Consider the following 14,686-nt stretch of genomic DNA (forward strand, 5'->3'; position numbering starts at 1 on the left):
CTCCAGGAATATTCACCTGCGACAACTGCATCAAATAATTAAACAGCTGAAAACAAGTCAACCCTGTGGGACTGATGCAATCACAGCAGCTCCGCAGCAGTGTGCTAATTGTTGGAGCCTCATGGGACATTGGGCGGAGACGTGGCGCCCAAGTCCTGTCTTCAGTGCGTTAGTCATGTTGCCGGGCTACATGCAGAGGATAGGAGCAAGAAACAAGAGCAAACATGGCTCCCAGTGAACTCACAAAGCATCAGTAGGCCTACAATTTAAGCCATCTTGCCTTTTCGTAACGGCGCCTCCTCCCGGACTGATAACGTCCACCGTCTCAGCACAAGCTGCTGATCCACATCAATGCTGCCAATTATGTGGCTCCGTCAGTGAAAAAAAGCAAGTTTTTTTTTTTTTTTATCTCTGTGGAGATAAAGATTTTCATTTAAGTTATTTTTGAGTTGCTTTTAAAGACTATTTTTGCACTCTTTTTGTTGCTGACCGAAGGTCTTCAGCACCTGAAACGTCTTTATTTGTAAGTACAATGGTGCTCTGAAAAGCCTTTTGTCCCGAAACTGTCACATCTGCGACTGGGTTAACTATTCTTCTGCTGTGTCTCTACAGTCAGTGTGAGAAATGCTCTAAACCAGTGGTTCTCAACCTTTTTTGTGCCAGCGCCCCCCTATCCATTATCCAGGTCCCTAACGCCCCCCATCAAATATTATGTAGGCTAAATGCCCCGAATATTAATGATTACGCCCTAATATAGGCCTATTATTGTTGTTACTATTGTTATCAAAAATAATAAAAAATCAAATATTGAATACAATCAACACATAATAAATTATATATATTTACATTTTTTAATATCAAATACCATTTGACATTCAAATTAAATAACAAAATCAACACTAGATATGTAACATTAAACTATAAATAGTATTATCAAAATACCTGCTGCATGGGTGAACTCAGACCTTTAGAAGAACTATAATTTGAAGTGACTTGGGTGTATAATATTTAATAAAAGTATATATTATTAATATGTTATTATTATTACAAACACTAACAGTAAATCAGAAAATACAATTTAACAATCAATTATTTTCATAAACTAAATGTAGCGAACAAGCGGACTTATCAAGGGTAAAAGCAGAGGCAGCATTAATTTTGTTGTTTTCCGGTATTCCATTTTCTTTTTCTTTGTGAAATGAAGCTATTCATAAGTAGACGTTGTGAAACAATGATGTACTGTGGTGTTAATTGGGGGGGTTAATACAGGCAGGATTCTTTTTTTTACGCATTCGTAGTATCAAGATTTAGTAACCGTTAGAACGGCTACCACAAGTCAGGCACATCCCGTGGACATGCTGTAACTGCAGTTTAATGCACTACTTATTTTTTTTTATGTTTGTTTGTGATTTTGTTTAACCAACCCCCACCCCAACCCCTTATTAATTAACGCCTGAAGTTACCCCGTTGAAACATTAAAACACACAAGAAGAAAATGACATAACCGTTGTGTAATCTTGGGGAAAGTGCTTGCAGTGCATGAGCAGGCGGAAAGGGGCTGTAAGAGGATTGCCTGTGCCCAGCCGCCTCCTTTGAGACCAAACAGCGCCGGAGGATATGGCCACTCTGGCCTCCATATTGTAGCAGTGTTTTCCGTCCCAGGGGAAAGCAGTGGAAGGAGAGTGAAGGTGGTCCGAGAAGGTCATCAAAAAAAAGATAAAAATGATGGCAGATGCAACTAAACTTTAGTGTGCCCTTCAACACCCAGACTGACGCCTCAGGCACAGGAGTATTGGAACGTGACGGCAAGGTGAGGGAGAAGAGGAAAAAGGCCAGTGGCCGGTGTCAGCAGGAAACCAGTCCTGAGGGAGACACCGTGCTCAGCGGGGCAGCTGGAGCGTATAGCCATCAAATGGACCTTAGACTGTTTCAAGTATCGTCCGCTTGGGTACAGAATTCAGCCTAGAGAATGACCACGGGGCTCTGGAATGGTTAGAAACCAGAACTCTGCTGTCAGCACAGACACACTGCTTCACATCAAGTGTTTTTGAGTGTCTTTTTCGGGCAAATAGCTTCCTGTCCTACATCCTTCTATTCTGTAATGGACCATCACACACACGCACACACACCCTCATGCACCGTCTGTATTGAGCTCTGTATCACTAAAGTAGGCAGAAACCTTAAGATGAATCTGCCTGTTCTTGTGTTTGAGGATGCTGCTGCTTCATAATGATGCCGACAATGACATGGGGGGGGGGGCTTGTCAAAGCTGTACCTCCCTCCCTGTGAAGAACAGAACACTGGATGAAAGTTTTAATGTAATGAATGTAGAATTTACAGTGACTTTACAGGCTACATCAGTTGGTGACTCGTGTGCTATTTAAAGCTGTGGCATGCTATTTTGTGTCCCTGGCTAATTCCTGAATGTCTCTCGCTGAATAGTGGATGACTTGGACTCAACATCTTTACTCTAATTTTGAAGTAGCTTATCAAAGTAGTTCTTACGTTACATTTTTGATCAAAGATTCTGCTTCATAAAATAAGTGCTTGCTACAAGGGGAGACTGTTTTTGTGGTTTGTTTTTAAGCCCAATAATTAACCCAACTCTTTGGACGACAATTGGTAATTGCATGTACCTTTGTGTGCATCCCCCTATAAACAGATTTAAACAGGCATGACAAATAGAGGCCAGTGCAATATCACACAGACGTTAACAGTAATTACAGGTTGTTCTTTGGTTCAGTTTCTGTCTTTGCCCAGTAACATCCTAATGGATGGGCCTTCACATGTAAACGTGACAATGTGGGGTTTGATCAGTTAGCATACAGACGGATAAAATAATATACTGTAGTAGCCATCTAAAACTGCAGGGACCAAACAGGAACTCATCAGGTATCAGCTACTGGCCCTGTCACGGCCCAGCTGGCAATTTTAGATGGCTGCTACTGTATGATGCCAGGCCCATATCACAGGCAGTCTCTCTGCCAGTCTTTTCTGCCTACAGAACTGCACTGAGGTGTGCAGAATCGCAGGACAACATTCACTGAGGCTTTTGCAACTGTTTTTCAGATTTGACGAATTCTGCCCGACACGCATGCAGCGTATTCATCAAATAGAAGCTGCAGGCAGGAGCCTCAGTTATACTCTCAAACAGATGCATACACAGACAGCTGCGTAGATAGTAGTTCTGTTTATATTACTCTCTGGAGCAGGGGTCGGCAACCTTTTTAATATGAAGTGCCATTTTTAAACGTTCTTGTTAAGGAGTCTGCCATCATCTACCATGTCCGCTCAAGCATTATTATTTTTTGCCTTTGCGCCACTTTCTGAGAAAAAGGCAACAAGTACTAGCCAATCAGAGGCAGGCAAGTCTTCGCGGAATGGGGAAGAAGTCAATCGAACTACCGTAAATAATTTACTTCTGCCAATGGCTGTGAAAGAGGTCGTTTGGCATGCAGATTGGAACCTTTCCCACCGCGCGGTCACAACAAATTTGACCTAGGCAGATGTCCGCACAGAGCCTGATGACAAGATTTACGTAAAACAGACCCTATGCAGAAAGTATAATTTTGGCTAAAGTGTACACACTTGATGACGAAATTGTTTCAAGACTTTTGTGTCCACGGTGAGAGGGATCGACCACAATATTTCCTGCCCGCCTCAGGGTCCTGGAGGTAGGGCTGGGTATCGTTAAAAAGTATTATATATACCGATACCAAGACATGACGGCGATACCGGTTTCTAAACGATCCTTTTTTTCGATACCATTTCATGAAACAAAAAGGAGTCACAACATTACGGCAAAGTCTTTTTATTTATTGTTCAGCTCCTACTACGTGAGTCCCATCTCTGTGTAACGTACAGTTTTCCCTGTGTGTCTCTATGACGTGTAATATTAGACAGTCAATCACAAACATTATTAGATATTGGTAGAAGCATGCTGCATGCTGATTGAATCACTGATGAGATTTCCTCCTTAGGTATTGAAATCGGGTATTGACGAGGCATTTTTCGATATTCAATACTTTAGAGACTTTATTCGGTTGGTGCCTAAACAGTGTTGATTTCGGTACCCAACCTTACCTGGAGGCGTACAGCTCCTAGAGGTGGACCAGCTGTTCTTCTTTTAGCCTCCTCCCAAATTTTGCTTTAGTGATCACCCCCTTGCTGCAACCGATAACCACTAAGTTATATGCAAATAATTGCGCAATGACGTCACCAATATGCAAATGAGTGGATGACATCATTTGCACCTAAGTGCTCTGTAAAACCCTTTGAGATAAATGCTAACATCAGCATGCTAACACATTAGCAAGTATTATTTACTATATGTGCCATCTTAGTTTAGCCTGTTAGCATGCTAAAATGCGCAAATTAGCACAAAACCAAATTATATTTTGACCCTTTGGCTAGATGAAAAGTCAGGGAACCAGCAAGGTCAGTAGATCTAGTATCTAGGGATGCAGATTAGAACATTTCAAGGCAACCATCTAAAATTGTCAATATATTTCACTCAAAACCAAAAATATTAACCTCACTGGAGGAAAAGTCAGAGGATAACCTACTAAAGCTGTAAAGATTCATCATCTGAGAACCACGAATGTCCGACCCAAATTTCATGGCAATCCATCCGGGAATTGTTGAGATATTTAATCTGAACCAAAGTGGTGGCCCAACCAACAGATTGGCATTGCGATCCACAGAGCATAATATCTATATATCTATATATATATATATATATATATATATATATATATATATATGCTCAATATAAATACACAAACCCATTCTTCAAGAATAAATGAGCTAAATATCAGCTTCTTTAGCAACAGCAACCAAACAGGGACATTGTGTTCATTAAGCTTAAATTTGAACTTGGCCTATAAACTCAGCAACAAACTGTGGAACTCTTTGCACTCTTCCTTTCTTTTGATAAGATATTAAGGCCTCTCTGTATTCTCGCGAGACATCAGTCATATCAATGCCTTCCACCTGCTGTAACCAACTGCTGTGGTAGCTTGTGTTTTATTCGGTGCCTTGTCTGTGTCTGAAACATAATTTCCCATAAGGTTCCTTTGACTCCTTTTGAATTAATAATAGAAAAAAAAATTGTTTCATTTCACGAGTAGTTTTCCTCAGGTTCATTTGAAGTGCGGTCAAAGCAAAATGTTTGGAAGATCACATTCAACGTTCAAAAATTGAATTATACTGTCATTGTTGTTTCCCTCCTGCCCTGACTTTTCCTAAATACAAATTCTGTACATTCCTATATTGTCATAATGATAGAATAACCAACACATTTTTGGTGGGGTTTTTCACAAACCCCCCTCCTTCAGTCGCCAGGAGCAGTGCAGATTAACGCCAAAATAATGCATTTCCACGAAGAACGTACATTTGCGCGCCAATGTTCACTCACAGGCACTTAACAACCAAAGTCCAAACAAAGCAAGCAACCTTTAGGAGGGAGAGCGACAGAGTGACTGCCCATGCACTACTATTTATAGACACGTGAGCAATCAACTCATCCAGGTGTCAGTCATCAGTCCTTATTAGCCAATCCCCAGATCCCAGCAACCAAAGGGACTTGAAATAGGTCTTGAGGCATAGGAGCTGTCACACACTTCATCACTCTCTGTTAAGAAAAAAACTCAGGAGCAGCGCAGCTCATTTCAAATATACATGAAGAAGGTTCGGGAGACTTATGACTTACGCAGAAGCATTTAATGAACACTCAATTGAGGAGACAATTAAGCCGGCAGTACAGTTTAACCACGATGTGTTGTTGTGCGGTGCCGTCCAACTCTCTGAAGTTCCTGTCTTTCTGAAGGAGTATTTAAACTCATGCTGGAGGCGTTACGTTTAGCTGACCCTTTAAGGTTAACAAAGATATTGCCGGCGCCTAAACACAGATGCTAAAGCCTAGTTCAGCCCATCTCTCTCTCTGGGAAGTATGCCAAAGTGTGGCTGGCCCTACGGGCTCCAAAAGGAGACAGTCCTGAGACAAAACGTTCCTGTATCATGCAGTTGCCTAGATTCCCTGAATCTGTAGAGAGATTAACATAATTATACATGAACAGTTTTGGTTATTAGAGACTGGCTGAATATCCTGGTCCCCTGACCTGTGACCTATGAATCACCTATGAATCTTGGTTGTCTAAGCTTTCCCTTTAGTCTCATCATACCACAACATGCTGTTTCTGGAAATTCCACCACACTCTCCATCAGCCAAACAACAGGATAGAATCGTTCCTGGCCTTCTGGTCTGGTGGTTATAGTGTTAAGCAGTCTGTCAATAACTACAGTAAAATGCCTTTACTTTACTTCTACTGTGAGGTTTAAATTGGTGCCTGCCAGCTTCTATCAGTTTCAGGTCACCTTTTTGACTTTTCAACAATTTGCCCTTTATCGCCTGTAATAGACTTTTATAACGAGCACCTGCTGCTTGCTTTTCGGTCATGGTACCAAATAGTTTCCTGCGAATCTTTGGTTCTTTTCTATTGCAACGCTTGTAATTCGACTGCAGTAATCTCTCTACAAAAAGCTACACACAGCGACGTCCAGGCAGCAGAGCTCCTTGAGCTGATGGCTAATATTGCTTAGGTGCTCCGCTGAGTGCTTTTAGACGCTTTTTTGTGCTGGCTGCCAGCCGGTACTTTAATAGCTCTCTTATTAGTCCTCCAGTCATGCTGTACTGACACTGATGTTCTGCTGGAATTATGGCCATAGCTGCAGACCACTGATGTGGGTGTTGATGATGATGGTGATTGTTTTTATATTCATTCATCCAAAGTAATATGTGATGATTATGACTTTTTATATTCATTCATCTGGGTAATTTAGATTGACATTTATATTGTAATGCTTTGACTGTAACCGTGTCTGATCATTATCTGATACTTTTTGTAAATGTCTACATGATGTTAACCGTGCTGTGTATTCTGGCTACTGATCAAGTTTCTCAACAGGATTCAACAGTGTTTGGATTGTACTTGATTCACTCCGGCTCTGTTGTTGCTTGGATGCTGACACACACACACACACAAGACAAACAGACACTGGTACATGCCTTCATGTTTTGTGACACAAACTAGCAGAGTTTACAGCTGTCAGAACACTGAATCTGTTTTTAATGTTTTTAACAGGAAAAATGAGGCAATTGTTTACTGTAATGACAAAATCAGGAGAAACTATTTTTTTTTGCAGCTGCTTTGTGACTTAGGCTCAACTATTGAATGGAATATTGGAGAGAATATTGAATGAGATTACTTTTTGAAGCATCTGTTGGTGTTTGGCTGGACGGATTCCAAAATACCACAAATTTGAGAATGTTTGAATAAAATGTGAAGCAGCAAAGAAGAAATATGTTGGATCCCCAAATTAGTTTAGTACAGAGGTGTCAAAAGTATTCACATTCATTACTCAGGTAGAAGTATAGATACTAGGGTTTAAAAAGACGTCTGTAGAAGTTGAAGTATCAACTCAAGCTTTTTACTCAAGTAAAAGTGTCAAAATTAATTAAAGTATAAAAGTAAAAGTAATGTAAGGGGGAAAAAATTATATCAATATGCTTTTTCAAATTAGACGGCGAGTTCGGGAAACAATTAGCTCGTGGTACTTGGGTGCACAGAGCTTGCAGCGCATTTGAAAGGAGTAGCTTTTGCATCCAACCATTTCGAAAGATTCTTCCAGGTACTGTCCAGGCTGTACCTGGAATAGGGATTTTTTTTTGTGTGTGTGTGTTTTTTTGAACGACGACAAGCCGGAATGAAAACAAGCCGAACTGAAATAGGAGTAACGAGGCTATTTTTAAAATGTAAGGAGTAGAAAGTACAGATAATTGCGTAAAAATGTAAGGAGTAGAAGTAAAAAGTCGCATTTAAGCACTCACACAGTACCAACTAGTAACTCAACAGCATTTAGTCACCCACAGTCTGCCTAATATAGTTATCCATGATGAGAGTGTTCAATTACTTACATGTGCTAGCTGTTCCCCTGGTTACATGCAACAAGCTGACTACCCGTAGCCCACAACCTTTTCAGTGAATTCCCAGCCAGCTGCAACCGTGTCTGCAGCTGAGGATTTGGAAAACACAATATTATGCTAATGTTGAGATATTGCTGGATTGACATTTCTACTGATTGGGATTAGTGCTGCTATCCATTTTCTCACCCACGCTGCAATAGCTTAAGGTCTCTCTGTCACCAAAACATGCTTTTAACATTGCTGGTGTCAGGGGTAATTTGTGCTGTTGCTCAAGTGGGCTTGTTTCAATGCAATTAGTGTATTTTCTTTGTGTAATGAGTGCATGCCCCGAGCTGTCTGCCCTCTGGAGACATTTGGAAACTGAAACCAAATCAGAGGCTGACTGCAACAGTTGGCTGTTGATTTGAATTTCTTGTTCTTTTTAAATGGCCGTCTTTGATGCAGATAATCATAACGTCATATATAAAAAGAAAAGGGAGACTAACTCACAGTTAATATGTTATCAAAATTACTTTGCATCCAATGGTTTCTGCATTAGTCAAATAGTCCTCTGACATCCCACCAGCACAAAAGTACCATTCAATTATAGCACAGGGTAAAGGGTCAGTCTTTTACTTTCTGTTTCAAGTTGACAAACAGTCAAGCCCTACTCGAGCACTAGTATTTTGGCTGTTTTAATTAATATTAAAATGTCTTCCGCAACTCTGGAGCTTCCTCCTTTCAGCTCAGAGAGCACAGGTGTTTAACTGTAAGAATATAAGCTGCTGTGTATGGATGGCATGTGTGTTTACTATACAGGGAGGGTCTAACTAAAGTCTGGTTACATTATGGGAAATGTGGGAACAAATGTTTTTGAAAGCGTGACCCATTTTAGGGGTGAACAACACCCATGACGGCATTAGCCGTAGCCCCGCCCAAACCGACAATGTGATTGGTTTAAAGAAATGCCAATAAACCAGAGCACGTTTTTCTCACGTCCCAGAATGCTGTGTGGACTAGCCAGACCCTCCTCCGCAGCGCTGTGGAGGAAGGTCTGGCAATGCGAGACTACATTCAGCGTGACATGCGTAACCGGAAGTGAAGTAACGTCTAATTTTTACCCAAACCACCATCTTTTTCTAAATTTAACTAAGTAGTTTTTGTTCTACCTGTATATAACCAAACTGTGACGGTACACAACGTTAACGGCATGTTTCAAATCGCAACCGTTATATTTTCTGGTTTAGATAGGAGGACTGAAAACACTCCTGTGGGTCATTTTCCAGACCTGTTTCATCGTATGGTTTGGAGTAGGATGTAGAAATTCCATCAAGGTCAGTACAGCTCACTTCTTTAGCAATACTAGGTCTCATTTACTAATGCATTGCTTCTTCTGTTTCTTTCACTATTCACAGGGACTCATAAATTTGTGACAGAGGGGGAACATCTGGAGCTGACAGCCATCACCAAAGAGCAGTCAGGATCGTATGAATGCATCGCTTCCAATGACATTTCAAGCCCTGATGTCAGGACAGTGCAAGTCGCAGTCAACTGTAAGAACACATTCACCACATTCATGGTGGAAACGTATGGGGGACATAGGCTAATAATCAGGACAGATACATCCTCAAATAAAGCCTGATTGTTTAGTTTTTTTACCATTTTTCTTTTCTTTTAATTTTACTGTTTTGTCTTCCTGTTACAAAACAAGCAACTGTGACTTAATTATAAAATGCTTTACACAGCTTTGTGTCTTTGGAAGGTGTACTGTATAGTTTGTGTCAAAAGAGCAGCAATAGGAGTATGGAGCAACCTAAAACACCAAGCAATGCTGTTAGTTTCTCTAAATGAGGTCATCGTAAAAGATATTTGACTTTGTTTTATAGATCCTCCCTTCATTTCCAAAGCGAGGAGTACGGGTACTCCAGTTGGACAAAAAGGAATCCTGCAATGCGAAGCCTCTGCTGTCCCGAGGGCAGATTTTGAGTGGTACAAAGAAGACCGCAGGCAAGTTTCTCTTCTGAGCTCTGTGATTCCTACAGGCTTGGAATTGTTTGAAGTCAGTATTACAGACACCCATAGACACCCAGTGTGCTGCAGGGTGTGGACTTACTAAGCCAGACTGCATCATCTTTATTGATAAGTGTTTGTGCGTTTAACACATATCCCTGTTTAAAATAAGATTGTGCTTCATGATGTAATGAGATAATCCTTCATGCCCTTCATTAGTCTTCTCTCAATCGGCAATATATCCCAATAATGACACTGTAAAAAACAAAACAAAAATCATAATTTCCTTCTTTTTTTTCCCCTTCAAAATTCAGGCAACTCATTTGCAAAACAGGCATGGACACCAAAGGCAAATGTTATTATTTCTAATTTGTAACTGGTTTATGTCAGGGTGGTGTGGGGCTCGGAGATTTAGAGCATATTATGGTATAATATCTTTTCCAACTGAATGCTGGAGACTGCAAAGCTGTTTATGAGGAGCCCCAGAGCTGGTAAAGTGATGTAAACACGGGCTATGTTGCACTGTTAAATGGTCCCTGACGGTGACAGCAGCATTGCTCGTCAGTCCCCAAAAGACAAAATCAGTCCTCAAGAACGAAAAGATGGAGGACGCTGATAAAATAAATGCCTGGCATCCGCTAACATGAAAAAAGGCAATGAAATGCAATGAGTGAAACAGAGGGAAAGTTGTTGTGCACTCAAGGATGACATGGACAAATACATACAGTCACTTTGATAAGGCAAGGAGCTGCATTCAGAGTTTGAACTCTAAGAAAAAAGTTTGCCTTTTGCAGGCGACAGGTGTAAATGTGTTTGTACGACGGCCCTAAAAGAGCCATGTGGGTGCAAAAACGTCCACCCCCTTTAATGACAGAGGAGCTCTCCCCGCCATGACACGCTGACAGTTTGGGAATCCTGTAGAATCATTGGTATTTTTATTTGTAAATCGTATTGTTGTCTGGGACTCGGGACTTTTCCCATTCCCATTCTTTAGTTTTGAACCCAAACAATTTATATCACTTAACGTTGCTAATCACAGCCACACATACCTGTAGGTTAAGCGGGAAGTTTTAAGTGATTCACAATTTTTCGTGGAGCTATGTGAGTCAGTCTCCAACCCGCCACGCAGAAGAAGCTGTGAGAATAATGTGGTTATTAACAGGGTGGTTATATTAAAGGGGTGGTTCAGAATTTTGGACATTTCCAAGTTAGCCAGTGTGTTAATTATCAGTGGAGACAGCACATTTCATGCAGTCCTTCCAGTTGCAGAGTTCGCAGAGGTCCTATGTCCAAAATTCTGAACCACCCCTTTAACAGTCTGATGCTGGTGGCACAGAATGTAACCAGCGGATCTGCCGTGCGTAATTGGTCACTCCAGTCAGAGATGCAGATGGATCAGATGACTGTAAACACAGTCAGCAGTGCAAAGGAAAATAATGGCAGCATACAACACCAGTGTTGATATTTACATGTTAAAAAGATCCCTTGCCAGTGCCTGCAAGCTATAAAAGTTACCAACAACAGCCTAAACCTGGCAATGTCTCTTCAAAGTCTGAGTGCTTATGATAATAGGGTGATTCTGGGCTAAAATTACAAGTATTATCTCATTGTTAAATCCAATTGCAAAGTAATTTGATCCAACGTGTCCAATGTGAAGCAATGCAACACTACTTCCCCGGGTTTTTCTCGTAAAAACTGTGTGACTTTAAATCTCAAAGAATTCCTGACTTTTTTTTTTTCTTCTGAGTTTTTGTTTCTGAATATTCCCCTTAGCAAACAGACACATGGCCTCTCAAAGGACTAGAGAAAAGATCTGTATCTTTTCTCTAGTCCTTGCAGTTTCTTTTCTTCAGCAGAAGTCCTGAAAGCTGCTTCCCTCTTTCTTACAGGCTCTTCAACGGACTCAACGGGGTGAAGATAGAGAACCAAGGTAAACAGTCCATGCTCGTCTTTTTCAACGTCTCCGAGGAAGACTATGGAAACTACACTTGTGTGGCCATGAACACCATGGGAATCACTAATGCCAGCATAATCCTTTACGGTAAGAATAGCAATGCAATTTTTTATCCGAATACAGCATAGAAAATCTGCTTAGAAATATAGGAAATATTGGATAGGATAGAACAACACAATTGAATTCGGCTAAATAAAACATGACATTCATTTTTAGTTTCACTAAAAAAAATTGTATATCCGAATACGATACACATTTTTATATAGGCTCAGACTGCCTTTTAAAAAAAACAATTACAGTACTCTGATCCAAAGGAAATCACAATTGCCAGATTGACAGCACTCTAGTCATTTCGCGCCCCCGTGCCCACCTGTGCCCACCTTCTAGCCCCGCCCCTGGCTAGCAGCTGCACACATACAGAAATAAAAGGAAGCCTGACATGTACAGTATGTTCACTGATTTACCTTTTACATTTCCACCATTCGCCGGTTTCCATGGCAATTGCAGCAGCAATGTAACGCTCTCATTTGGCTGAGATAATAATAAATCCCATTAGAATTCCAGTTGATAGCTGTTGATACTGATTTGGACTGTAAGACTAAAGCTGTGGATGGAGTAAGTATTGTATCCTTCTCCTGCAGGGCCCGGGGCCATGCATGACGTGAACGGGGCCGCCGTGTTGCCCCGTTTCTCCGCGTGCCTCCTGCTGACTGAAACCTTACTCTACCTGCTGAAGTTCTGATGGGAAAACGTGACCGCCTTCAAGCTTCTCTCGGTGTTGAGCAGCAAGAACAGACTATCAGTCCAATGAGAAGAACGGAAAGTTAAGAGTGCCAGCGGTTCACCCTTAGTTTTCCTTCTTTCTCTTTTCTGGCTTTGCATCAGAGTCTGTTCTCTGTTGGCTCGCAAAGCGTGAGAGGCGTCAATCCGAGGAAGGGAAAAATTTGAATCATGCACTAATTTGATGAGTTTGTGTCCCCCCCTCCCCCACCCAAACCTTTTTTGTATGTGAAAAGGGAAAAAAAAGAAGAAAAATACATGTAACTGTTGATAGTTGACTGTTTATTGCCCAATATTGAAGTGTACATTCAGATTATTATTAATATTATTGTGTCATGTACTGTTCAATATCTGTACAATACCATTAAGCTTTTTTAAGTAAACGACAAAAAAATGACAAAATGCAATGTGATTGTTGAATTTTACTGTATTTTTACAGTTGTATGCAAAACAGAGTAACGGATCCTTCATGATAAACAGTTCAGAATAACAAATAGTACACCGTGATTTCTCAGGCAAAGTCCTACAGCATAGTGCATCCAAATTTTTATTTCCATCCTAGTGTGTGTAGAAAATGTACATATATATATGTGTACAGACAATTCCTGCACTGTTGTTTTTTTTTTTCCAAATGCATACGGTCATCAGATGACTTTTAAAACACCGAATCACAGCGTCATAGCAGCTTCACGGCACGTTCACTGACCGCTGAAAATCTGAAACGGGACGGTCAGACGTTTATGCGCAGCGTCATTTAGGACAGAGGTGTTGCTCAGTGTGCTGCTCCGTTCTCGACAGTGAGAGTTGAGGCACAGGTTGTGCTGATGTCATCATGGCACCGCAATGACTCCTCACTAACTGCTGCTGTTCATTCATTAAACTACATTTTCATTACCCACAACCTCCTGAGGATATGATTGGCTTTTGAAGCTTCAGTGCGTAACTAAATAATGAACGTCCGTTACATTCAAGCCATCGCCCCTAGGCGTGATTTACAACCCCCTAATAATCAAAACTGGCCAGTGCAACCCACCCCAAAAGCTTATTATGATTTCCTTTACATAAACAAAGACATTTGTACCATAACTTGATGCAGAAAAGGCACAAATTGGGCGCCCGGATAGCTCAGTTGGTAGAGCGGGCGCCCATATATGGAGGTTTACTCCTCGTCGAAGCGGACCAGGCGCGCAATCACGGAAGGCTTTTATCATTTGGACGCAACAACAGTTTTGACTTAGAATTCCTCATGGGGGAGACAGACACCACGCACTATAGCTTTAACGTCTTCTTTTAAAGCTGAATATGTTATGATTCATGCCGAAGTTATCAAGTTGAAAAATGTGTAGAAATACAAACATTTTGATTTAATCAATAGCCTTTAAGTTTCTCAGACAGCCACAGTGGCTCTCTTTACACAAATCATGTGTTTGTTATTTTTTCCATTGATGTGCATTGGAAAATAGTAGCTTAACAATGAGTTATAATCCCTCAAAATATCTCTTAAAATCCTAAATATCGCTGAAAATGCATGCAGTCACAAAGCATTTACCATCAATTAATAACAGCAGACAGAGCTACGTACAGGACAATGCCAGACTGGGATCTTATTTACTAAAAGCATACCAGAGCTTTGGATAGTTTGAATTTGTGTCTATACAGTAACTGGCAGTGGTGGAATGTAACTAAGTACATTTAATCTCATGCTGTAATAAAAAGGTGGAGTCTGGGATTCTAATCTAATACACATTTGCCAAATTCAGTCAATATCTCCTCCCGGTGCGCTAACCGGTTCTGTCTGTTGTGTGTGTGTGTGTGTGTGTGTGTGTGTGTGTGTGTGTGTGTGTGTGTGTGTGTGTGTGTGTGTGTGTGTGTGTGTGTGTGTGTGTGTGTGCGCACTGGAAATAAATCCTGTGTTCATACACAGTTCTGGCTCTGTAAATGGGAAACAAACACACAGTGTCTAGGGGTGGTTAGGACAA

The 14,686-nt window shown here is 41.0% G+C and overlaps 1 protein-coding gene across 2 annotated transcripts in view; it reads left to right on the forward strand.

The window, feature by feature from the left end:
• Positions 1 to 14,447, forward strand: part of opcml (opioid binding protein/cell adhesion molecule-like) — a 391,660-nt gene extending 377,213 nt beyond the window's left edge. For both annotated transcript variants that reach the window (XM_039777409.1, XM_039777408.1), the window contains 4 exons: positions 9,379 to 9,516; positions 9,850 to 9,970; positions 11,863 to 12,014; positions 12,569 to 14,447. In XM_039777409.1, coding sequence (XP_039633343.1) covers positions 9,379 to 9,516; positions 9,850 to 9,970; positions 11,863 to 12,014; positions 12,569 to 12,669 — 512 coding nt within the window. In that variant the 3' untranslated portion in view covers positions 12,670 to 14,447. The remainder of the gene's footprint in view (positions 1 to 9,378; positions 9,517 to 9,849; positions 9,971 to 11,862; positions 12,015 to 12,568) is intronic.
• Positions 14,448 to 14,686: the final 239 nt, after the last annotated feature.

Source organism: Perca fluviatilis, chromosome 16 (genome assembly GCF_010015445.1).
Source record: "Perca fluviatilis chromosome 16, GENO_Pfluv_1.0, whole genome shotgun sequence".
Taxonomy (NCBI): Eukaryota; Metazoa; Chordata; class Actinopteri; order Perciformes; family Percidae; genus Perca; species Perca fluviatilis.